At 52.0% G+C, this 23671-nt stretch overlaps 1 protein-coding gene across 3 annotated transcripts in view; it reads right to left on the bottom strand.

The window, feature by feature from the left end:
• Nucleotides 1-2249: 2249 nt before the first annotated feature.
• The window catches only part of SPIRE2 (spire type actin nucleation factor 2), a 31219-nt gene continuing 9797 nt past the window's right edge, over nt 2250-23671 (bottom strand). Inside the window, exons 2-16 of one of the 3 annotated variants that reach the window (XM_088800393.1) lie at nt 22821-22864; nt 18717-19073; nt 15914-15994; nt 15646-15810; nt 15155-15241; nt 14844-14946; nt 14586-14755; nt 13754-13943; nt 12436-12557; nt 10041-10175; nt 9845-9912; nt 4242-4269; nt 3307-3445; nt 3188-3248; nt 2250-3053 (exon numbers count right to left, since the gene is read on the bottom strand). In XM_088800393.1, the coding sequence (XP_088656519.1) occupies nt 2831-3053; nt 3188-3248; nt 3307-3445; nt 4242-4269; nt 9845-9912; nt 10041-10175; nt 12436-12557; nt 13754-13943; nt 14586-14755; nt 14844-14946; nt 15155-15241; nt 15646-15810; nt 15914-15994; nt 18717-19073; nt 22821-22864 (1973 nt within the window). In that variant the 3' untranslated portion in view covers nt 2250-2830. Of the gene's footprint in view, nt 3054-3187; nt 3249-3306; nt 3446-4241; nt 4270-9197; nt 9488-9844; nt 9913-10040; nt 10176-12435; nt 12558-13753; nt 13944-14585; nt 14756-14843; nt 14947-15154; nt 15242-15645; nt 15811-15913; nt 15995-18716; nt 19074-22820; nt 22865-23671 lie in introns of those variants that run through there. The other 2 variants (XM_019740483.3, XM_019740484.3) reach the window with 2 other exon arrangements.

The following is a 23671-nucleotide window of genomic DNA, read 5'->3' as shown; positions in this document are numbered from 1 at the left end:
GGCGTTGCGTAGGTGACATTTGGGGGGATCTGGAGGGCCCTAGTCCCTGCTCTCCACGCCCTGCCTTGACTCCTCAGCCTGGATTCAAGGATGCAGACGGTCTAGTTCCCTCGTTAGATGTAAGCACATCCAAACCGAGTAGCTTCCCAAAGTTGCGGCTTTCTGGACAACCCCCATCCCGGGTGGACTGAAACCGAACCTTAGGTGCCGTCCTGCGAGTTTGTGTTGTTAATGCGCCCCAGGCGATTTCCTGTCCATCTAGATGTGGGAATCCGCGGTCTGAAGTGGAGGCTCGCCGCCCTCTCTGTACCTGACAACATCCTGGGAGATGTTTGCAGTAAAGATGAAGGACCCAGCCCTAGGAACTCCGACGTGGTCCTTGGCATTTTAAAAAGGTCTTAGGGAATTGAAGTGTGCAGACGGGATTGAGAAGCCCTGCACTGCAAAGGCCCAAATGTAAGAGCAAGATGACCTCATGCCAGGTAAGGTTCTCTCCCACCCTGACGGAAGACTGGAGAGGGCGGCCTCGAGCACAGGGACGGCTGTCACTATGAAGCCAGGCCAAACACTGGCCTAAGTTCTTCATCCTGCGAGGTAGGTACCCCCTTTTACATGTAAGAAACTGGGACTCAGAGATTAAGTGACTGGCCCAGGTGGAATCTGGATTTGCATTCGCGTCTGTGGTTCCAGAGTTCACGTGAGGAAGTCCAGTGGCAAGGACTGAGAAGAGAAGGCAGAGACGGCATGTATGTGTGTGTCTGTGTATACATGTATGCGTGTGTATGTGTACGCACACGTGCACATGCCTGGTCTGTCAGCCTGTACTAGTTCCTAGGACCTTGAAATGCTTCACACAGACTGGCATATAGCTGCTGCCTCAAGCTCCCCACATGTCCCAACTCCTCAGCCACTCCCGCAGTTCCCTAGAAACCAGCCTTTCTGCAATCCAGCTACTGAAGGGTTATGCTTTCGCAGCACAGATGGGACTTCCAGGACACCATCCTCCTATCCCTTCTTATGGTTTGGGGCCAAGCTAGTTGGTAAGACAGATTTTGTGTCACTCCTGGTCAAGCGATGCAGCCAATTAACGCATGCTGATTGCCTCGCCTGTGGATGAAAACTGGGGGAGTCTCAGCTTGGAGCTTTCTGCTTTGCCCCTCACGCAACAGTAGCTGTGTAACAGAGGGAGGCACAATCAGGCCCAACCTGAGTGCCACCTTCCCTGAACAGGAGATTCTGAATGTGAGTATCTCCCCACACCACAAATTTAGTTGTAAAGTTTTACATTAGACTTCATTTGTCAAGATTTGTTAGGTGAGGTGGAGGCACAGCCTCTGTCCCTGGAATTCTCAGGAGGCAGGCCTGGCAGCAAGACCCATGTGCCGGTGACACTCCCTCGACTTCACTTCTGAGCCTTGTGTGGGCCCCTTAGCTCAGCCCAGCTGTCCCAGGACGTCTTTCATTTCCAAGTGTGCCGCATATGGGAGTAGGCCACACACGCTGCCTGACCCATTTCCTCACCTGGAGAATTAGCATGGCAACTCGTGGAGCACGCTGCACAAATGTCAGCTTTCTCACTGCTGGCCGCGTGACTGCAGAGCAACCCCTTACCCTCTCTACCTGTTCTCATTTTGAAAGGGGAGTAATGCTCCCTGCCCATGAGGCGCTCAGAACAAGGGCTGGAAGCTGGCTATTTTTACTGGCTGCTCTTATTTTGTGTAACTGAATGCCCCGGACCCCAGCTGATGAATGTCTTCTCCCGCAGGCCCATCTGTCACAAGTCCTGTGCCTCGGGCCTCCTCCAGGCCCACGTCTGCGTGGCAGCATTAGACCCTGTGAGGCCTGGGTTGAGGCAAACTGTGCATCTTTAGCCAAATTGCTTCGATGCTTTGAGTCTGTTTCCTCACCCGCAGGGTGGGATGACAACAGAAACCACCTCCAGGGCGCATGTGGGCACTCTACAGTTGCTCCCATGCTGCGAATCCCAAGGGGGTCATCTGCCTGGAGAACAGGAACAGGGATCTGGGGGATGAGGCCAAAGGGTCCCCCAGGCTGGCAGGTGACAGGCAGCAGGCTGAGCTGCTGTTTCACATGCTGGTCATGGGACCGAGGTGGCCAGACCATGAAGTTGGGCAGAGGGCAGTGGGCATCCTGACTGCACTAGGGAGCAGTGGGACCCCTCAGAGCCCAGCTGCCACACTTGGAGAACACACCCCGTGCTGTGGCAGAAGTCCTTAGTGCACACCCCAGACAGGACACTGAAACCACCTTTATTAGGCCAAGAGTGGCCATGAATACGAACTGCTACTGGGACTGAGAGCATTGCATGGCGTGGCTGTCAGGCAGGAAGTGAGTGTGGCCTCCGACCCTGCAAGGGCATGGCCCTGGGACACCCGCCTGGGAGAATCAGTCCACTCAGGCTCCCCAGGTGCGTCTGCAGCCCACCTGGGGACTAAGGTGACCTATCCCCGTCTGGGTGTCCATCCAGGGAGGGGGATGGAGAAGAGAACAAACACGGTGCATGGTGTCCCCTGAGCCCCAGCACCCTCTGCCCTACCTCCAACCTGCCCTCCGCATTCTGCCTGGTCCCAAACCCTCCCAAGGAGTCCTCAGAGGAAACAGCCTCCCCAGGGAGGGTCCTGGAAGTAAGCCTGACCCCAAATGGACCATGGGGCCAGGAAGCACGCATATAAATATATAGGCTGTGTGTATGTTACAGAAATGTATCTGCGTATGTATATATGTACATGCACACTCGCGGGCGGGAGGGCAGGCCGGCCGCCGTGCCCAGGATGGGGTTTCCCAGCCGGCCCGGGGTGGCTGAGGGCTGTCACTTGAAGTCGAGAGTCCAGGTGTTAGGGATGTAGAGGGACTGGGTCTGGCGGGCACGGCGAGGGGTGGTGTTGAGAGCGTCCACACTCTTGCGGCTGGAGCACACCACGTCCCCCACGAATCTCAAGCAGTCGCTGCAGACGTCCTTCAGGATGCAGCCCTGGGCGTAGATATGCGGGAACTCCATCTCCACTCTAGACCCCTGGAGCCCCTGCAAGGACCTGGGGTGAGAGAGGACAGTCAGCGAGGTCCCTGTCCCCGCATCAGCTGAGTCCTGGGCTCTGATTGCCACTTCTGGTTCCCATGTCACGACTCAGCCCCCAGGCTCTCCCAGCTATCTGCGGCTCAAAACAACCGTATGGGATCTCTGTTTCCTGGGGGTGTCCCAGCCAACGAGGCAACTCCCACCCCAACTCCTGCCAACGCCCCACCCTGGCTCCTGCGTACTGGCAGTGCCTGACCACCATACAATGCCAGCAAAGAGCAAAGGCACGCACTGGAAGACGTCTCTTCTCTGTGTTGGCGTGGTTTTGGCAGTTGACGCCCTCGGAGGACTCTCAAAGCCCAGCGTGTAGACGGGGATGTGTGCAAACTTCTTAGAAGGCGTCTTCATCTACAATGGGGAGACGTGGACAAGTCACCCCCACAGAGACAGTCCAGACATACGCGCCCCTGTGGACCAGCTGCCAGCTCTGGGCCTGTGCGGTAGCAGAGCAGGCCTCAAGGTCACCATTTGCCCTCCGCAGGCTCTCTGGGCGTCTGAAGGCTCGTGCCGCCTTCCACACACACACCCACGTCTGCTCACCTACACAGGCACCTCTTAGAGTAGGTACTGTGCCTTCTTAGAGCACACAGGACCTGGTATCAAGCCTGTGTGCAATCAACAGGCTGAGGAGAGGCAGTCTGTCCACTGCCAAGGGGCAGGATATAGAGTAAGGGTGAGTGAAAATCCCTCTTCACCAGATTCTTGTTTCTGAGCGGAGGTGTAACGGGGTGACACACTTCTAAATGTCATCCATTTACCTCAGTGCACACGTGTGTACACAGACACCCTGAACTGCTATAAAGAAACTCCAAAAATACTCAAGGAAGTTGTAGTGTCAGAAGGTAGGACTATTAGAGGAGAACTGAAGAGTTTCTTGCCACTGTCCTACTAATGAGGAATGTTTTTTAAAAAGGGGTGTGGGCCAAACTACAAGGGTCATTAAAAACTGCATCGTCTCAGAACCTGTAGGAATGGATTCTGCCTGGAGGGAGGAGATGAAAGGTGGCTAGTGAGGGTGGGATCATCTGACGGAGATGGCAGAGGCCCGTCCCACCCTGCCCCCACCACTCCTGGATAAGCCACGCCAGGCAGCACGACACCTGACACTCCTGGGGGCCTTGCTCAGACCCCAGAAGATCCTCACCTTTGTGCAACAGGAAATGCAGACCGCTCTGGAAGGGAAAGAGGAAAGGCAGCGTCAGCTCTGAAGAGGCCACGAAGACACAGCCGCTCCTGGCCCCCAAGTCCACCCTGGCACACCTGCCCGGCCAGCCGGTCCCTGTCTTCTGCTTGGGCCCCGCTTGCTTCAGTGTTTTACTTCCATTTTACTTCCCAATCTTGATTTTCTTTTTACTTAGCTCTACATCCAAAATGCTTCTGCCCCCTTCGCTCTTTTTCAGAGTAGCTCACCCTCCACACTTGTGTGTGTGACATTTCTCACCACAGAAGCACCATCTGAGCCACAGGGGCCTCAATCGAGATGCTCAGTTTTAAGCAGTGATTAAGTTTTTTTCATTCCCCACACTGGACTTCAAAAGTAAATACCTTCTTGTAAAAAATCTGAATATTAGAATTGTAACATAGACCAAGGATTCCTTTCCTCTAAAGCCCTGTCCTCAGAGCTGACCCCTGCTAGCAATAGTCTTCATCCTCATTACATCCTCATATGTAATAACAAAAATACACGTTTGAGATAAAAATACGCACGAGGGGCTCTTCTCCACATTAGTACAAATTGTCCAAGTTCATTTTGTAAAACAAGGCGCCATGTTCTCTTGCATGGATGTCCCATAATTAATTTGCCATCAACAAATCTCTGGGTTACTTTTATTTCATTGCGGTCAGGGAACCTACTTTGTATGACTCAAGTCCTTTTACATTTTTGAGACTTGTTTTATGACCCAGAATGTGGTGTATTTTGGGGAACGTTCCATGTGCACTTGAGAATGTATTCTGCTGCTGTTGGATGGAGTGCTGGGCAAATGTCAGATCAGAATGGTTGACAGTGTGGTTCAAATCATCTATGTCCTTAGTTTTTTTCTGTTTACAAGTTTTATCAATTGTTGAGAAGGATATGAAAATCTCTAATCATAATTGAGGATTTATCCATTTTTCCTTGCAGGCCTATCAGTTTCTGCTCCATGTATTCTGAATCTCTGTTGTTAGGTGTGTAATATTTAGGTTTGTTATTTCCTCCCTTCATCATTATGAAATGAACTCCTTTATCATTGCTAATATCCTTTACAAGCTACTTTGTATGATATTAATATATGGACTCTAGCTTTCTTAAGACTAGTGTTGGCATGGTATATCTTTATCCTCCTTTCGACTAATTGGTGTCTTTAAAGTATGTGTCTTGAAAAAAACATAAAATATATGAATAATCAAATGGCAATAGCTACATATCTATCAACAATTACTTTAAATGTAAATGGATTAAATGCCCCAATCAAAAGAGAAGGTGGCCGGGCATTCGGATGGCTCAGTTGGTTAGAGTGCGAGCTCTGAACAACAGGGTTGCTGGTTCAATTCCCACATGGGCCAGTGAGCTGCGTCCTCCACAACTAGATTGAAGACAACCAGCTGCCACTGAGCTTCCGGAGGGGTGGCCGATGGCTCAGTTGGTTAGAGTGCTAGCTTTCAACAAGCTTACTGGGCTGCGCCCCCTGCAACTAAAGATTGAAAACAGCAACTGGACTTGGAGCTGAGCTGTGCCCTCCACAACTAGATTGAAGGACAACTACTTGGAGCTGACGGGCCCTGGAGAAACACACTGTTCTCAAATATTCCCCAATTAGAAAAAAAAGAGAGATGATGGCTGAATGGCTAAGAAAACAAGACCCTTACATATGCTGCCGATAAGAGACTCACTTCAGCTTGAAAGACATACACAGATGGAAAGTAAAGGGATGGGAAAAAGATATTTCATGAAAATGGAAATGGGGAAAAAAAAAAAAAAGAGCTGGGGCAGCAATACTTATACCAGACAAAATAGACTAAAATAAAGGCTATACAAGGAGACAAAGGAAGACCCAGTAATCCCACTTCTGGGTATTTATGCAAAGAGACTCAAAACGCTACTATGAGGGGACATGTGCATCCATATGTTCATTGCAGCATTGTTTACAATGGCCAAGATGGGGAGGCAGCTTGGGTGTCCAGCGATAAATGAATGGATAAAGAGTAAGTGGTACATATATACAATGGAATATTGCTTGGCCATGGAGGGGAATGGGTTTTGCCATCTGTGGTTGCAAAATGAATGGATCTGGAGGGTACTGTGCTGAGTGGAGTGTCAGACAGAGAAAAGACAGATGTGATTTATATGTGAAATATAAAGAACAAAACAAACAAAACAGAAGCAGACTTATACATACAGAGAACATTTTGATGGTTTCCTGATGGGAGGAGGGTTGGGCGTGTGGGTGAAAAGGGGGAAAGGATTAATAAGTACAAATTGGTTGCTACACAGTAGTCATGGGGATGTAGGGTACAGCATAAGGAATATAGTCAATAATATTGTAATAACTATGTGTGGTGTCAGATGGGTACTAGATTTATTGGGGTAATAGATGGGGGGTTAGGGGGCAGGGTGGTAAAGGGGAAGGGATTAAGAAGTACAAATTGGTATTACAAAATAATCGTGGGGATGTAAAGCATAGGGAATATAGTCAATAATATATGGTAATAACTATATATAGTGCCAGGTGGCTAGTAGACTAGTCAGGGGGGTCACTTCTTAAATTATACAAATGTCTAACCACTATGCTGTACACCTGAAATTAATATAAAATAATACTGAATGTCAACTGTAATTAAAAAATTAAAAAGGGGAGGAAAGGTGAAGGGGAATAAGAAGTCCAAATTTCCAGGCATAAAACAAACAACTCATGGTGATGTAATGTACAGCATAGGGAATATAGTCAATAATATTGTGATAGTGTGGTACGGTGTCAGATGGTTGCTGAACAACTGGTGTACCTCTTAAATTCATATAATATTACGTGTTAGCTATATTTTAATAAAAATCTTTAGAAAAATGAAGTACATGTCTTGTAGGCAAAAGATCATCTTGCTTTCTTTGATCAATCTGGGAAACTCTGCCTTTCAATTAGGTTGTTTAGACCATTTATAATTAATGTGATCATTGACATAGTGGGGTTTAAGTCTATCATCTCGCTCTTTGTTTTCTTTTTTCTCAATTTGTTCTTGGTACCCTTTTCTGCCTTGTGTATTGAGTATTTTTTATGATTCTATTTTATCTTTGTTGTCATAAGCTATTCCTCTATTTTGTTATTTTAGTGGTTGCTTTTGGGCTTATAGTATATGTCTTTAGCTTATCACCTTCAAGTAATATTTCACCACTCCATGTGGAATATAAGAAACTTACAATTGCATACTTCTGATTTCTGCCCTCCCTGGTGCTATGATACTTTTTACTTATAGATTTAAGCCCCACAGTACAGTGCTATTAATTTTTTTGCATGCCTGGTAATCTTTGGATGCCAGACACTGAATTTTACCTTGTTGGGTGCTGGATATTGGTTTACCTTTTAAAGTGCTGTAAGACAATAAGCATACATTTATCTAAGTAGTTGCTACTTCCATTGCTCTTTATCCTTTGTGTGGATTCAGATTTCCATCTGGTATCATTTTCCTTCTACATGAAGGACCTCGCTTGACTGTTTTTCTAGTGTGGGTCTGCTGGTGAAGAATTCTTTTGGCTTTTCTATTTCTGGAAATGTCTTTTGCCTTGGTTTTTGAAACACATTCTTGCTGGATACAGAATTCTAGATTGACAGTATTTTTCTTCTTTCAGTACTTGAAAGGTGTTGTTCCAGTGTCATCTTGCTTGTATTGTTTTGACGAGAAGTCTGTAGTCATCTTTGTGTTTCCTCTACACATATCGTGTCTTTGTTTGCTGGCTGAATTGAAGACTTTCTCTTTATCATTGGTTTTGATCGATTTAATTAATATGTGCCTTGGTGTGATTTTATTCATGTTTCTTGTACTTGGGATTCATTGAGTTTCTTCTGGGTTTATATTTTTCATCAAATTTGGAAAACTTTTTTAGCCATTATTTCTTCAAATATTTTTTCTGTCCCCCACTTCTCCTTTGGGGACTTTAAATACACCTACATCAGGTTTCTTGATGTTATCCCACAGCTCACTGACACCTTTGTCATTTTTTAAATTCTTTTTACTCTCAGTGTTTGAATACAGTGGTACCTCGGTTTTCGAACGTCTCTGTTGATGAACATTTCAGTTTACAAACGCCGTAAATTTTATGGATCTATGGTATCATTAGGTAGTAAAATTCATGCTAAATTTGCAGTTTTAGGGGTTGATTTTAAAGGTCTGGAACAGATTAATCCATTAATGCATTACTTTCTATGGGGAAACCGTGCCTCGGTTTTCAAATGTTTCAGAACTCGAATGGTCTTCCAGAACAGATTACGTTAGAAAACCGTTGTACCACTGTAGTTTCTATTGCTCTCTTCTGAATGTCTAACCTGCCATTAATCTCATCCAGTATAAATTTCATCCCAAACATTTAGTTTTCAAATCCAGGTTTGATTTGTGTCTTCTTTATATCTTCCATGTTTCTAACTTTCTGAACATAGGATATGCAGTTCAAAACTTTTAATGCCCTTATTTGCTTATTCTAACATCTGTGCAAGTTCTGAGTGGTTTTGAGTGATTTTTTTCTCATCGTGGGTCATGCTTTCCTGCTTCTTGACATTACTGATAAGCTTTGATTAAATGCCAGGTGTTTTACCTTGATGGGTACGGGATACTTTATATTCCTATTCTGGGATGCTTGGGAATAGTTTGGTCCTTTCAGATCTTGTTATTTTGAGATTCGTTAGGTCTGGAGCAATGCACAGCCTAGGTACTATTCCCCACTAGTGAGGCAAGACCCTCCTGTGTGTTCCACTTAGTGGCCAATAAATTACATTTCCACCATGGCTGCTGGGAGCAGACACGATTCCTAGTACTCTTCCTTTAAACCTTTAGGAGAGGGCCAGCAAACTTCTGTAAAGGGTTATATAGTAAATGTTTTAGGTGTGGCTAAATGAATAATGTATAAACAAATGGATGTGGCTGTGTCCCAATAAGACTTTATTAACAAAACATGGAGTGTGCCATATTTGGCCCATGGGCTGGAGTCTGTGAGTCTCTGCTTCAGGATGATTCTTTGCCAGCCTTCAGTAATTTCTTTGCATGTGTGTGCTGACCAGCACTCTGCTGCATACTCAAGGGGGACCTTCTGCACGTCTGAGGCTCCTCTCTGCAAGTCTGCACTGGGTGTTCTAGCTGCCTTGGTCGCCCTGAGTTCTCAGCTCTACCTCCTCCACTCAAGGAGCTGAGCAGGCTCTGACTCATGACCTAGAAATTTCAGGCTGTTGAGGTGATCATAGGGCTCACCCCGTCTTCTTCCTGTTTGTCACCTGATATCCAATGTCTCGAATACCATTGTTTCATATTTTTTCCTTTTTGTTTTCGTTCTTGTTTCTTGGTTGTTTCAGCTAGAAGGCAGCTTTTTGTTGCCTTGGCTGAAAGTGGGAGCCCATTAGCGATTTAAATTAAATTAAAAATAAACAGTTCCTTTGTGGCACCATCCATGCTGCACGATAGGACATCCCCACGATGACAGGAAGTTCTACTGGACAGTGCTGACCTACAGGTTTCTTACTTCATCTTCCCCATGTTAATTCATAGCCAAGGTACTTACAGAAGACTCACCTCTTGCAAAAGAGACAGGTGGGCGGCCAGGAGAACAGCGAGAACTTGGTTCGGCAGCAGCAGCAAATCTGTAAGAAAAGGCCTTGTCAGAGCCCAGTATTGTCCAAAATTCACTGGGTCCAGTCCCCTCCTCGCCTGCCCCCCAGGCAGGGCTCCAGCCTGGTGAGGGGACAGTTCAGGGTGCGGGCCGCCTCACCTTCCCCTTCTTCAAGCTGTTGAAGAGTTCCTTGTTCTGCTGGAACTTCTCCATCTCAGCCTTCACCAGCACACGGCGCACATCCATCACTTCCTCCACAGTCAGAGCAAGGCTCTCTACGGGGTGGCTGAACTCCTAGGGGCGGGAGGGTCCAGGGCATGGTGCTCACTCTGGCCCTCAGGCATCAGGCCTTCTAGGAGACTCTCCACAAGTTCTTCTCTTCCCTGAGGACCCTGACATCTTCCTGGCCTCAGTCTGCCCAAGCCTAGCACTTTCCTAGAGCCCCCTGGTCTTCCGCTCACCCGTGCCTAGGAGCTGCACGAGCTCCCATCACTTCTCTGATGGTGTCCTGCTGCAGGCTCGGTTCCGGTGACCTGGCCCTGCCAGCCGTCTGGCCTACCCCAGCCCCAGCCACATTGCTCATGCGACCCTTCAGCTCATCCCTACGTTTGTTTACAGTGCTCCCGACTGACGAATGTGCCTCCCACCTTGCTCCCCACATGCACACACAGCCGATCAAAACCAAACAGGTTCCCCAGGGCCACCTCCCCTCCTCTTAGCATCTCCTCCCTGGCAACTGAAGGCCCTGGGGTCCTCCAGCACCTGTTTCCCTCAGTACTCGCCACTTGGGGCTCTGAGTGTGCCCACCGCAGGTGGCATGTGTCCCACTCATCATAACCGCCCACCACTTTGGACATCATGGTGAGTACAAGTTATGTCCCCCTGATCTTAGCAGAGAACTTGGCCTCTCAAAGCCTCGGCTCCTCTTCTGTCAGGTGGGGTTGTTTTCAGCTCCACTGAGATAACGTGTAAAGCCCTGAGCTCAATGCCTAGCCCCCAGACTGAAAATGTTAGCAACCAAGATGAGGCAGTGTGAGGGCACCACCAAGATGGGAGTTGGAGACTGAATTTTGTTTCAGATTTTCAGTGGATTATGGTTAGGATTTATGAATGCCTGCTACTCTGTGGTATCAGGACAGCTCTCCACTCTGACCTGAAGTACCAGGTCCTCTGGCTTCAGATTTCTATTTCCAGTAGCTAGATGCTGCTATTGATATCAAGTAATCCCCCTCTAAACCTTACAAGTGTCACAGTAATGGGAAACTTGGCCAAGAGCTCCCCTAGCGGGTACAGAGACCAGCAACCTGCTCCCAAGGTTGGGCCATGAGCGTGTGCTGGGGTGGTGGTGATGAAGCCACTGAGGTTCACTGACCTCAAAGAAAGCACTCTCAAGATCTGAGTTGAAAACCACTCTGGGACTTACCATTGTAAAGTATGTCCCCAATTTCTCAACATCCCTCCCTTCAAGAAGTGGTCCCCAGAGAATGGACTTATTGACTCACTTTTAATATACAGATTAAGGTGGAAATGACAAGGTGGCACATCTGAGACCTGGTCATAAAGACATGGTGGCTTCTGCCTGGCTGTCTCTTGGAGCATGTGCTCTGGGAGACCTGCCGCCATGTTGTGAGGACACTCACGTGGCCCTGTGGGAGGGTTCACGTGGGGAGGAACTGAGGCCTCCTGCCCACAGCCTGTGAGGAGCCATCGTGGGACATGCTCCTGCAGCCCAAGCTGAGCCTTCAGATGAGACAGTAGCCCCGGCTGACACTCCAGCTGCAACCTCTCGAGAGGCCCTGAGCCAGACCACCCAGCTGCGCCACTTCTGGCTTCCTAACCCTCAGAAACTATGTGAGATAATAAAGGGTTGTTGTTTAAAGCTGAATTTGGGGGTAATTTTTCATCTAGCAATAGATAACAAATACAGAACTCAAAGGGGAAAACATTACCTTTAGTTGGGGAATATTAACAGTTACACTACCTTGCATTTATATGACACACTTTTCAAAGCATTTTAACATCTGTTCTCATTTGAGCCTCTTGATAAAACTTGAAGGAAATGAGGATAAAAACCACACCACTGACCTCCCCACATGCCAGCAAGGTGTCCAGTGGCTATCATCCCATTTCATCAAATCATACACCAAGGCTGAGGTCCAAGTGGGGGCCTCAAAACATCAGCGAGTGTTAGCTCTTCACAATTACCAGTCACAAAGAATTTCACAGCTGATGAGCCCGAGGTGCAGGGAGGGCGAGCAGCGGCTGCGACCCCATAACATGCTCTCCTGTCACATCACAAAGACTTCCAGGCACAAGGTGCCAGGTCTCTCATCAGAGCTGGGACTAAGAACTTTAGATACAGGTTGTCCCTCCAGCAAGGTCCTTCTCTTCTGGGGGCCGCCAGTGCCCAGAAGGCCCAAAAGGTGGCAGCAAAGACCAACTTCCCAGGGGCCAGCTGGGGGCCCAGCCACACCCACTTTAGGCTCAGGATAGAGCCTTGTCCTGGGGAGGGATGCTGACAGCCACCCTGGATGGCAACACCACCCTCACTCACCAGCCACAGGTGATTGGTGTCAGGGACCGCAGAGGCCTCTAGCCTGTCCTCGGCTGTGCCCAGCTCACTGGGTCGGGAGGAGCTGAGGTCAGGCTGGGACTGGATACTCACAGAGAAGGAACCTGGAGGAAGAGTACAGAGGCCTTGTCAGGACAACTGGGCAGAATTCAGGTGTAAGAGGGTGGTACCCTGGGGATGAGGAAGATGGCCTGCCAGGCAGCAGGAGACAGTGGGGTAGTTTCATGGTGGGTGGGGGTGGGGAGGTTATCAAGCAAAGGTCAACTAGAGAGCATGTCACCCACATTAGGGGCCCATGCAGTGTGGTAGGGCCCAGGAACCCCTGAAGGAGTCTGAGCCCCATGAATGAGCCAATGTTGGGAGTCCCATGATGTAGCCACAGTGCTGGCCAAACAAAGCAGACAGCACTGGCCATGTGGGACCTCCCTGCTCTGTTGGTCCCACCCACTGCAATTCACACTGGGGGCCCAAAAGGGCGGAGAGGAAGAGTAGCAGAAGGCAGACTCGCCTCCACCATGGGGTCTCTGTGTCTTGATGAAAGTTTGGGGGGACAGTGACGTATGGAACTGGCCCTCTTCACAGTGGGAAGTCATAACTACCAAATGGGACCGTCCTGAAAGTGGCTACATGCCAAGGTGACCTTGAGGACAGAGAAGGGGGCCTGGCCATGTCTCGAGGGCTGAGAACCCCATGTCCTCTTGGCACTTCGTGGAACACAGCCCTTACGATGCAGGACTAAGTGCACAGTACAACTGAACTGTCCTCTGCTGACTGACAGGAAGCGGGAGGCTCCTGAGGAACTGAGCTAGCGAGTCAGGTTCTGGAGTGCTGTCTGCTGCAGTCCATCTACAGTGCGGACACGTTTCCACCGACAGGAAAACCACCCGCAAGCTAGAAGGCTGTCAATCAGCTTCCTATCCATCTGTCCATTCATCCATCCGTCACCCACCCTCCCACTGTCATCTGTCCACCTATCTAGCTTTCTTTATATATAATACCGGTACATTAATAGTAATTATCTCTGGGTTATAGGATCATGGGAATTTTTAAAGTTTTAAAAAAATGTTTTACAATAAATACAGATTACTAATTTTACAAAGAAGTTTTTCAGTTAAAAAAGTGCAGGGTGCCTGCCTGAGGTGATGAAGGCCACCTGGGACAGAATGTCAAACACCCTCCTTGCCAGACGAGCTCCCTGTACCTCTGGGTACTGCCTGCTCAGGAAGACACTGGGACCCAGACCAGAGGACACAGTGCCACAGGACAGCGTCGAGGGATAGGGGTGAGAGGCAGCACTTGCCCTGCTCCTGGGTGCTTGGCCTGAAGGTGTGCACACTGCTCGCGTGGGCCCAAGATGGCTCCAAGCCTCCTGGGGGCTGAGTGGCCGGCTGCAGCCCAGAAGCCACTTCATTCCGGAGCTGGACAAGGTCGTGCTCTGAGAAGGAGCGGTCTCGCTTCAGTGTCACCTCCCCACATGGAGACTCTTCCTCCTGCGGACACACCAGACCCAGCCCTACCCTAACCACTGTGCCCACCAGCACCGCCTGCCCACCCCCCACTAAAGCATAGGACACAGGATGCTGTGGGGGCCACTGAGGCCACGGGGCTGTCCTCTACCCACTGCCCAGCCTAACTGTCCTCTGGACAGTGGGAGGCAAGTGCCCCCTAAACTAAACCCTTCCCTGTGGCCTCCGCAAGGGACTGGAGAGGACAGGTCTGGTGTCAGGTGGGGCCCACTGAGATGGCCACCGTCCCTGGTCTTCCTGGCAGAGAGCAGCGAGGACAGGACGGGGAGCCACGTTGGGATATGCTGGCTTGTCGCATCAACCAGGGAGCTGCTCAGCCTCCCGGCCCCGAGATGATGGAGCACTTCCGTCTCAGCCCTTTGTATGCTATGGGAAGGGGTAGCTCTGAGCCGCCAAGATGGGGAAGGGTCCCTGAGCCCTCCATGCTTGCTCCCAGGGCAGACCCAGCCCCACAGCAGGACACCAGCTTCAAAGGAGGGCGCTGGCAGCAGCCCTGAGCAGTGAATGTCCCACACAGCTGGACGCTGCACCTGGGTTTACTCAGCGCTTTCTCACTTCCTTGTTCTCCTACCCACGTTCTCTTCTCAGGAACCTGTGGACTCTGACCTCAGACGTGGTCATCTCCTCCATCTCTGCCAAGGTGGGTGCCTTGAGCAGGACTCGGGGCCGTGGGCGTTGGGTGCTGCTCCCCGCATCGGTAGTGGACAGGTTGATGCAGGAGGTGGACTTGAGGTCCCCAGAGCAGGCGTTGAGGATGCAGGGCAGAGAGCCAAACCCTGGGGGAGGCAGGGAGGTGAGGGAGAGGGGGAGATGAGGGGAGTGAGAGGGGAGGGGAAACATGGGGTGGGGGTGACCCTGGCTCACCCCGCACGGGACGCAGCCTACGCTCCTGCTTGACCTCCTCCAGCATCCTCTCGTGAAGGGTCCTCGGCCTCTGGGGTGGTGAGCGGAGCCTTCTCTCCGAGACCTGCAAGGGGTGTGGCAGCTCACGGTAGGAGGGGCAGGGCCCTGGCCTGGGCACGCTAGGGGAACCCCGTCTGAGGCCTGAGGCTTCCGGGACACTCCGGCAGGCCCACCAGGGGCAGACAGGAGTCTGAGAGCTGCTGGGCGGGGCCCCAGTCCCAGGACAAACACTATCACATCGCTCAGGGAAGGAGGCGGGGCAGAGCAAGCACCTGCTTCAGGGGAGGCCGGGAGCGGATGAAGTCCAGGATGAGTTCGTGGGCATCCTTCTTCACCCTGGGAGGGATGTCCCCATCCACCTGTGGGGAGGGTGGGAAGGCAGCCATAGCCTGCGTGCCCTAGGGGGAGTCTGCCATTAAGGCCTGGTCCCCGCACCCCTCCCTTTGGGCTCCAGGGCTTAGCAGGGCACTAACTTCCCATCTCGGTTCTTCATGTGGAAATGGGGTCGGTGGCACCCCCCTCAGGGCCATCACAGTGTCGAGGGAATGCGCACATTTAAAGTCCTTGGAGAAACCCAGGGCTGCGTGGCCTAAGGCTCTGGTCCTCCAAAACCCTGCATTTCCCCTCCCTGCCCTCTACACAATGTGTCCCTTACAGGAATGGGGCCATGTGTAGGGGACACATTGTGAGAGAACAGCACACCGGGCATGGCCTCGGAGCCAGGGGCGGCATGGCTGCGCACCCGGGCGGGCGCGGCCCTCACCATGACCTTGCGCAGCTTGTAGTTCCTGGCGCGAATGTCTTGCATGAGCATCTCGAAGGGTGTGAGCTGGAACTCGGTGGGCAGTGGGTTGAACTCCTGCTCCTGCACCTTCTTGAGCTTCACTCCATGGCGGAGCTCCCGCATGAGCTGGACCCAGAGTCGGGCCTGGGCCCCGAGAGGATGAGAACGGCCCTCAGCCACTGCAGGGTTCCCAGGGCCCTCCAGGCACAGATCCTCCGTGTCCCGGGGCCGGGGGGCCGCGTCTTACCCAGTCCGTGTGCCCCAGGTTGTCAAGCTCCGCCAGGGGCCGCTCTGCCTGTGGCTCGTCCTCCCGAAGCTTCTGCAGCATCTGTTAGTCCAGGAGAAGGTGGCATAATGGCAGCCAAGGCATGTGGGCATACTGCCGGTCCGTCCACCTGGGACAGTTCCTTACCACATGGGACACTCTTCCATCAGCTCAGAAGGGACAAGTGGGTATTTTGGCCAAAGCTTTGGGGCTCAGAAAGATACCTGGAGCAACTAAACCATCCGCCTTGGAACTACACGGCGCACTCAGTGTGCCATCAGGTATCCGGCAGCTTCTCCCGGACAAGGGCAGGGGTTTCAGCACAGCACCCACACAGAACCTTCTCTCACCGGGTCCACATACCCCAGGGAGGCGCTGAGCCCTCCACAGGTGGCAGAGGCAGGCCTGGCAGCCCTGTCCTCCCTAATCTGTGAAGCATTTTCCTTCAGATCCAGCTCACAGGGCGCTACGTCAGGAATGCCTGTCGTAGCCTGTTCGCCTGGGCCACACGCACCCACCCTATGAGAACACCCACGGCCGCTTTTCCACACATGATCCCCGTGGGAGTCTTACACTTATCTCTCTGCTTCTTTAATTGTTGCCTGGACTATTGGCTCCATGAGTCCAGAACCACATTTTCTGTTTTTGTTTTTCCCTCACCATGGTATTCCTGCTCATAGCACAGCGTAGCACACGCTAGGTCTCCAATGTTGGTTGAATGAATAAAGAGATGGATGGGGGTTATGGATGGATGGGTGCAGGAATGGGTGGATGAATGGATGGTTGGGTGGGTGGGTGGTGGGGGGATGGATGGATGGGGGATAGCTGGGTGAGGAGATGGATCGGTGGAGGAATGAGTGTGGGGAAGGGTGGGTGGGGGAACAGATGGGTGGGCAGGGGATGGATGGATGATGGGTGGGGGGATGGGCAGGTGAGTGGGTGAGTTACTCAGCAAGTCCTGAGAAAATCACAAGCATGTATTTTATGAACAGGGGAAATTGCCACCATCGTAGTGAAGGGTATCAGGGATTGTTAGGTAACTGTTCTATGCTGAGAATTTGGGAAAAGCTTCTAGATCCTCTGTCTTCATTGTCCAGTATCTTGGCAGCAGCCAGGGCCTCTGTTATCACCAACTCCCCCACCCGGGAGAAGCATCTGCCCTTAAGCACACAGCCCCCACCCCCAACTAAGACAGAACCGGTTTCCCGGCTTTAGCCCCAAGCCACTTGCCAAACTCTAGAAAACCCTGCCAAGTCTCTGAGAAGCACAAAGTGTGTGATTCTAAAAACAGAACTGTGTGTGACCCGGTGGTTCATGAAGGGTATGTCCTGCATCCTTCCTGGACTACCTACACTTGTCCCTGAGCAGGCTGTCTCTGCCCCAAATGCCCGCCCTGCGGTGTCCCACCGAGAGACCTTCCACACCAATTCCCTGAACTTCTCCTGGGCCAACTGCCTAAAGTCTAGCGCTGTTGGCTCCTGCTAAAGAAAGAGCTGCCAGAGTCTGGATCAGGGAACAAGTGACTTCAGGGCAAGACGGATAAAAGCATTAGGACCGCCCACTAATTACAGCATTGGAAGGACATTCCCAAGATACCAAGGAGCGGTGGGCAGCCAAGAAGGGGAGGGGGGCCAAGGAATTACCCACCCTTGGGCAATGGATTGGGCTGCAGGTGAAAGCCAGAGCAGTTCTGACTTGTCCTGCACTGGGTCCCAGGCCCCACCAGGCAGGATGATCCTGAGAGCCTCCTCAGGCCCAGAGGGTCAGGGAAGTGGGCCAGATAGCTTCTTCATTAGAGGGAGAGACAGAGCCCTTGAAAAGGGTCAGAGTGGAATCAGGGACCAGTTCTGCCGGCTAAGCACCAGAGGGAGCAAATTCCTCAAGTTCTCCAGTCTCCACTTTCTCACCTGTGGTGATGGGAGGCAGGGGTCCCTGTACCAAGACCCCCCATTTCAAGGACTGAAGCTGACCTCCCATTTCAAGGACTGACCCCCCACTTTCAAGGGAGAAGCTGGGAGAGTGGAGGGGAAGACTGTCAGCCCCTAACTCTGGGCCCATGTAGGGGCAGGACAGCCCTGGGGAGAACGCCAGCTCTGCCCTGGACTAGCTCTGCGACTTGGGGTGAGGGACGCAGCCTCTCAGAGCCTCTAATTCCTCATCTGATAACCACGGGGGTGGGGGTGAGGGTGGATAGCAACGTGGAACTGTCACAGGCAGGGCAAATGCCTCTCACTGAACTGCCCCGGCTCAGAGCTCCAAGCACACGGAGCACCTCTGTGTGGGTCCTGGTGGCAGGAAGTGGCTGCCCTTAGCCTCCTATTTTCAGAAGAAAGCAGCACCTGGAGAGGTTGTTGGAGGCAGGAGGCACAACCCCCTCTGCGGATGTAAACGTGGGGCTCAGGGAGGTTAAAAAGTAACTTAGCAGCAACAGGAGGGGGTCAGAGGCCAAGAGTCCCAGAGCCAGTTACTTAGCATCTGTGAGCCTCATCTCCCCCTGTGCAAAACTGGGTAAGAAGAAAGTGTGAGAGTTGAGTTAACACATACAAAGGCATGTAGGACAGCGCCGGCAAAGAATGCAGTGAGCTATTCAGATCCTGCACTGCCGATTTCCACTCCTGTTGGACCAACAGCAGGACCCACCCAGGGAGCAGGAACAGAGGGGGTCATGCCTTGCTGACCTCGGAACCCCCCAGGAAGGAACCACTTTGGCCTGTCCCCACCTCCTCCTGTGACCACCTGGGCACCCGGCCCCCTCTACGAGCTCCGCCCCCGTCCCACGCCTCACCTCCTTGGCCTCGCGGACCCTGGCAAGGAAGGCCCGCAGCTCCAGCGTCTCCACGAACAGCGCACGGCACACGGCCTGGTAGTGGGCCTGTGCGCCCCGGGGGTCGGTCAGGCGCGCTGCACACAGACGCATGGCCTGCTTGAAGGTGCGCACGGTGCGGGGGCCGCCCTCGGCCTCCTCCTCCTCCTCCGGGCCCCCGTAGCCCTCGTCAGCCACCCCACAGCCACTGTCGTCGCAGTCGTTGTTGGCCATCAGGTCGATGAGCCTCTCCAGCTGTGGGCTGAGCTCCCGCTCCTCGCTCTCGTCCAGCCCCCAATCCAGCGCGCGGTAGATGGCGAAACCCAGCGACTGCACCATCTGCAGGACAGGGGCCTAGTCAGTCATGGGCGACAGACCAACAGCTGGCTGGGCTTGAATTACAGGCTTCTAACAGTGCGATGGAAGCGACCAGCTGTCGTCCAGAGGTGGTGTACCAGGGGACAACCAGCACATGGCACAGAATGACTAGGATGCTCCCCAAACAGTGAAAGAGTTTGGCCACGTTTTATAACCAAACGCATTTACCACCTGACTGCAACTCCTCTTCCGGGAATTTAACCCTGAGAAAGAAAAACATGCATCCACACAAGACTTGTCCTGGATGATACACAGATGTGGCCTTCCCCTGGTGGATGATACACAGATGTGGCCCATCCTTACAGTGGAAAACGAGGTAGCTGTACAAAGGAGTGAACCACTGCACAGTCGTCCACGTGAAAGACTGATGGGAGCCAGCCCAACGTCTCCACCCAGCATGGTTCCCTTATACCGGACTCTAGGAACGTTAACCTACAGCCACCGGAAGCGGGTCAGTGGTTCTGAGCTGGGGTGGGGATGGGGATCGGAAGAGCACAGGAACTTTTGGGGTGATGGAAGAGGTCCGTGTCCTTGATTGTGGTGAAATGGTACACACATTTGTCAGAACTCATCAAAAACTCGAGTGTAAAGTATGCCCCAATAAATTTGACTACAAAACACAGAGATAACCTAATTAAATATTAGCTTTTAATGTAACATAAGACTATATTGTAAATCAGAGGAGAAAGACTAGCTTATTCAATAAATTAGCTATACATGATAAAGTTTGGCACTTGAAGTCACAAAAATTGACATCTCCTCACTTAAATATTTAAAACTGCATGTAAATTTCAAGGTGTGTAAATTTAACCTGAAAAAGAAAAACCTAAAGAGTAATGGTATGAGTGGGGGGAGGGCGAGAGGGGGGGCTCCTCCGGAAGCAGGCGCTGCGATGGTTGGCACCACGTGCCATGTGCCCAGGGCTCGGAGCACTGTTCTGTTTGCTTCATGCAGGCTTGAAATTCTCCATACTAAGTTTTTTTTAGTGCATTAGCACATTAAAAATCTGTGAGTCTTGCAGGAGAGAGACCTCTTAACTCAGCATTTCTCAATGTGACTGGGCAGGGAACCTCACTTTCATGGGCTACCATTAACATCTCGGGGAGCAGTATTCTGTGGAGGACGTTCGTCCGCCCCCTCCTGTTCTCTGCTCACCATGGGCTCTGCTCAGACAGAAAGCAATCTGTGGGGTACGGTTTGGAGCTGGCCATGTGCAGCTCAACACAGAGGGATAATAGGAACCTCAGGCTGCTGCTTCTAGTTAGCGTAGCACTTGGTTTGTGTTTTAAATGGCCCCCGTGTTTTCCCTTTATGACAGTAATACAAAAGGTACACAGAAAAGGACTACAGCTCTTAAGACAGGCACGATGCTGAGCTCTCTGACACTTAACCCTGAAACAACACACGAGATAACCTCGCATGTCATAGGTAGAGGACAGAGGCACAGATGTCACGTCACTTGACCGCAGCGAGCAACCAGCCAAACTAGACTTGAGACTCAGGCCTGTCCATGGCCGTGTGGAAGGCTGCTTCAGGCAGGCGGGGCCACGCCCTCACTAGCCACGCCCTTCCACTCGCTCCATCCACCTGGCCTTCCCTCTCAGTCCAGCGTTCCCACCCCCGGGAGCCCAGGCCAACCAGCCTGAGAAGAGCTGGAGGAGGATAGGTGGTGAGAGCCAGCATCGGGTAGGGGACAGAGCATGAGAACAGGCCTCTGTCCTGCAGAAATGCCTTAGAAAACACCCTGAAATTAGAGGGGACCTGGGGGGTCAGCTGGGCTCAGGGGGACCAGTGGAAACAGCAAGGCTCCAGCCTGAAGCCAACAAAGGCCAGCCCATCCTTGGCGGCTGTGATGTCTGTTTTAGGCAGGCAAGGTCACAGACCCAGCTGGGAGTCACACCCTGGAATCATGAGTCAGAGGGCAGAGGCCAAGGCCTAAAGGCTGGTGACACCTGACCTGTAAGGGCAGGGCCCTGGCCAGCCTGGGTGGGGCCCCCAGGGCAGGGGGTTGGAGAGCACCCTGGTGCCCCTCAGGACTACTGGGCGGCAAGAGCCACCGTTCACACGGACTCCCACCAAGTCCTTCTCCGCCCAGAAGTAGGTGCCAGGAAGGAAACGGTGGTGGAAGCAAATGTCACATCTGCTGAATCAGCCCCACAGGCCCTGCTGACCCTCGGTGGTTCTGACCTGGTCTATCAATGGAGACCACTCTGCCACATGGGGCAGGACAGACAGAGCCCCCAACTCCAGCGCAGCGTGCTGACCCACCCGTGCCTCTGCCTCCCACCCCCCCTGGCCTCAGCTAACACCTCCCCAGGGAAAGGGTTAACTGCAATGCAGCCTCCATTCTGAGAGCTGCTCCCTGAGAGCTCCTCTGTGCCCCACGCTGGGTACTTGTTTCCCAAAAGGAAAAATCTGGGCAGCCAGCCAGAGTCTCCAGACCTCCAGCCTCCCTCTGGGAACTGGACTGGCTGCAGCGGCCCAATGCTGAGCAGCCAGGGTCCAGCCCGGTGACTGAGGGAGCTGTGAGAGGAGCTGAGCATGCAGAGGGCTCCAAGGAGGAGTGTGGTGAGTCGAGGTCAACACCACAAGCTCTCCCTCACCCATTTCCTGGAGTGGGGCCATCAGGTGAATTGACGAGCCTCCAGGCACAGCAGTCCAGATTAGACCCCCACATGCAAAGTTCCTGGTAAGTGGTTTCAACATCAATAACCACAGGTCTCCTTTGCAGTGGCAGATGTGGACACACGTCCATGTGGGGACAGCAGAGACGTGCCTCGGAGCATGCCTGAGAGGCAGGGGGGTGCTCCTGAGCTTTGGATAAAGAAATTATCCAGAATATTGTGTAGCAGCAAGAGGGAACAACAGCCATGCAAAGCAATGTGGATGAATCTTGAAAACACATCGCAGTTTCCCCCCCAAACCCCAGAAAACTGTATCTAGCACAATACAGAACTTGTAGCAATCCTAAATGTATTGTTTCAACAGCCAACATTACTAAGAATTGCCAGCATGTGGTGGTGAGCAGGCGTAGGAAAGCTTTGATATGGTTTTATTAGTTTTTAAATTCTCCACAACGGATGAATTGGCCTGTACAGCCTCTTTTGGCCTGTACCCACCCCCCTTGGTAAACACTGTGTTTAATATATAAATACATACTTGCACAGAACTGTTTTTCAAAAGGCAGTGGAACAATAAACATCAAATTCAGGACAAATTATTACCTAGGGGCAGGTGAGTGGGCCAGAGACAGGAGAGGTCTGAGTTCTGGGGGGATTTCTGGGCTTGCTCACTGGGCTGGTTTTCCCCTTTGCCCCCCTGCCAGACACGGTGCCCAGGTGCCCACTCCACACACCACACCGTTGCTCCCTCTGGTCAGTGGGAGGTACCACCAGGAGCCTGGTAGGGGAAAGGGGGAGGGCGGCCAGGTATCATCGCTTCCCCCGCCCCTCTAGGCCACTGAGTTGGAGTCCACTCCACCCCAGGGGTCTCTCTCCTCACCCAACACTCTGTGGGAATCGTCTCTTAATCAAGGCCCATCAATTAAGCCCTTTGAGAATTTTACCCATGTCCTGCCCTACAGAAACAATTGTGCAAACTTATATGCTTTCTAATTCACATTAAGTAATTGACATACATAAGTAATTTCTAATTTACATACATGCAAGTTTTAATATGTATCAAACTTAAAAATTGTTTGAAAAGTACCTGGGCTTCTGAGCTGGCCGTTGACACCACCATCGTTGTGGGCTCTGCGAGAGGAGAGAACAGGCAGTCAAGACATGCCTCCCACCCCCAGAACACTCCCCCCCAGGAACATACAGTGCACCCCCAAACCCTCCATGGGAACACCAGGAAGCTTACCACAGGCCAAGCCACTGACCATTGTGACTAACGCCTACAAGGTCCAGCTCTGGGCTGCACACCAGGAGAGCAATGCAACCCCTGCCTACCTCACACAGCAATTGTCAACTGAGTCCGCCCCCTGCCTTCCCCCCCCACCCCCGAAAGCGTGGCTGGAGGCAACAATGGGAAAAGAGCGAAGAGGAGAAGTGAGAAGGCAAGAGCTGGGTTAGGTCCCCACGCGGGACCTCAGGGCCTTAAACTCATGATGTGAAGGTACCTAGCACGCCCGAACCACAGCAGTCAGAGGGAGGCACACACTTTGCTCCGGGCTCCCAGCAGCTGAGCTGGGGAAGCCTGCATAGGCTGCAGCACCTCCGTCAGAGCCCGGGCCCCCAGCCAATGCCCAGGCGTATTTATTACGTTTATTCTTAAACGTGGCACTGAGTTAGTATGTGGGAAAGTGGCCACTCGTACACCCACACGCAACCTGGGACGAAGATACTTCTGGAACCTCTTCCACAGATGAGGAAATGGAATCCTAGAGAGGGGTGAACTTGTTTGCCCCAAGGTGCCACTGCTAGTAAGTGGTGGTGCCAGGGGATACCAGAATCTGGGCTCCAGCTGTGCCCCGAGCCCCCCAGGGCCAGGCTGGATGAAATGCAAAAACCCGACACTCCTACAACCTTCCTTGAGCTCAGCGTGCAGGAGAACTG

The sequence above is a fragment of the Rhinolophus sinicus genome, chromosome 8 (assembly GCF_057876585.1).
Source record: "Rhinolophus sinicus isolate RSI-liver-muscle chromosome 8, RSI-T2T, whole genome shotgun sequence".
NCBI lineage: Eukaryota > Metazoa > Chordata > Mammalia > Chiroptera > Rhinolophidae > Rhinolophus > Rhinolophus sinicus.
This window is presented reverse-complemented; position numbering and strand designations above follow the sequence as displayed.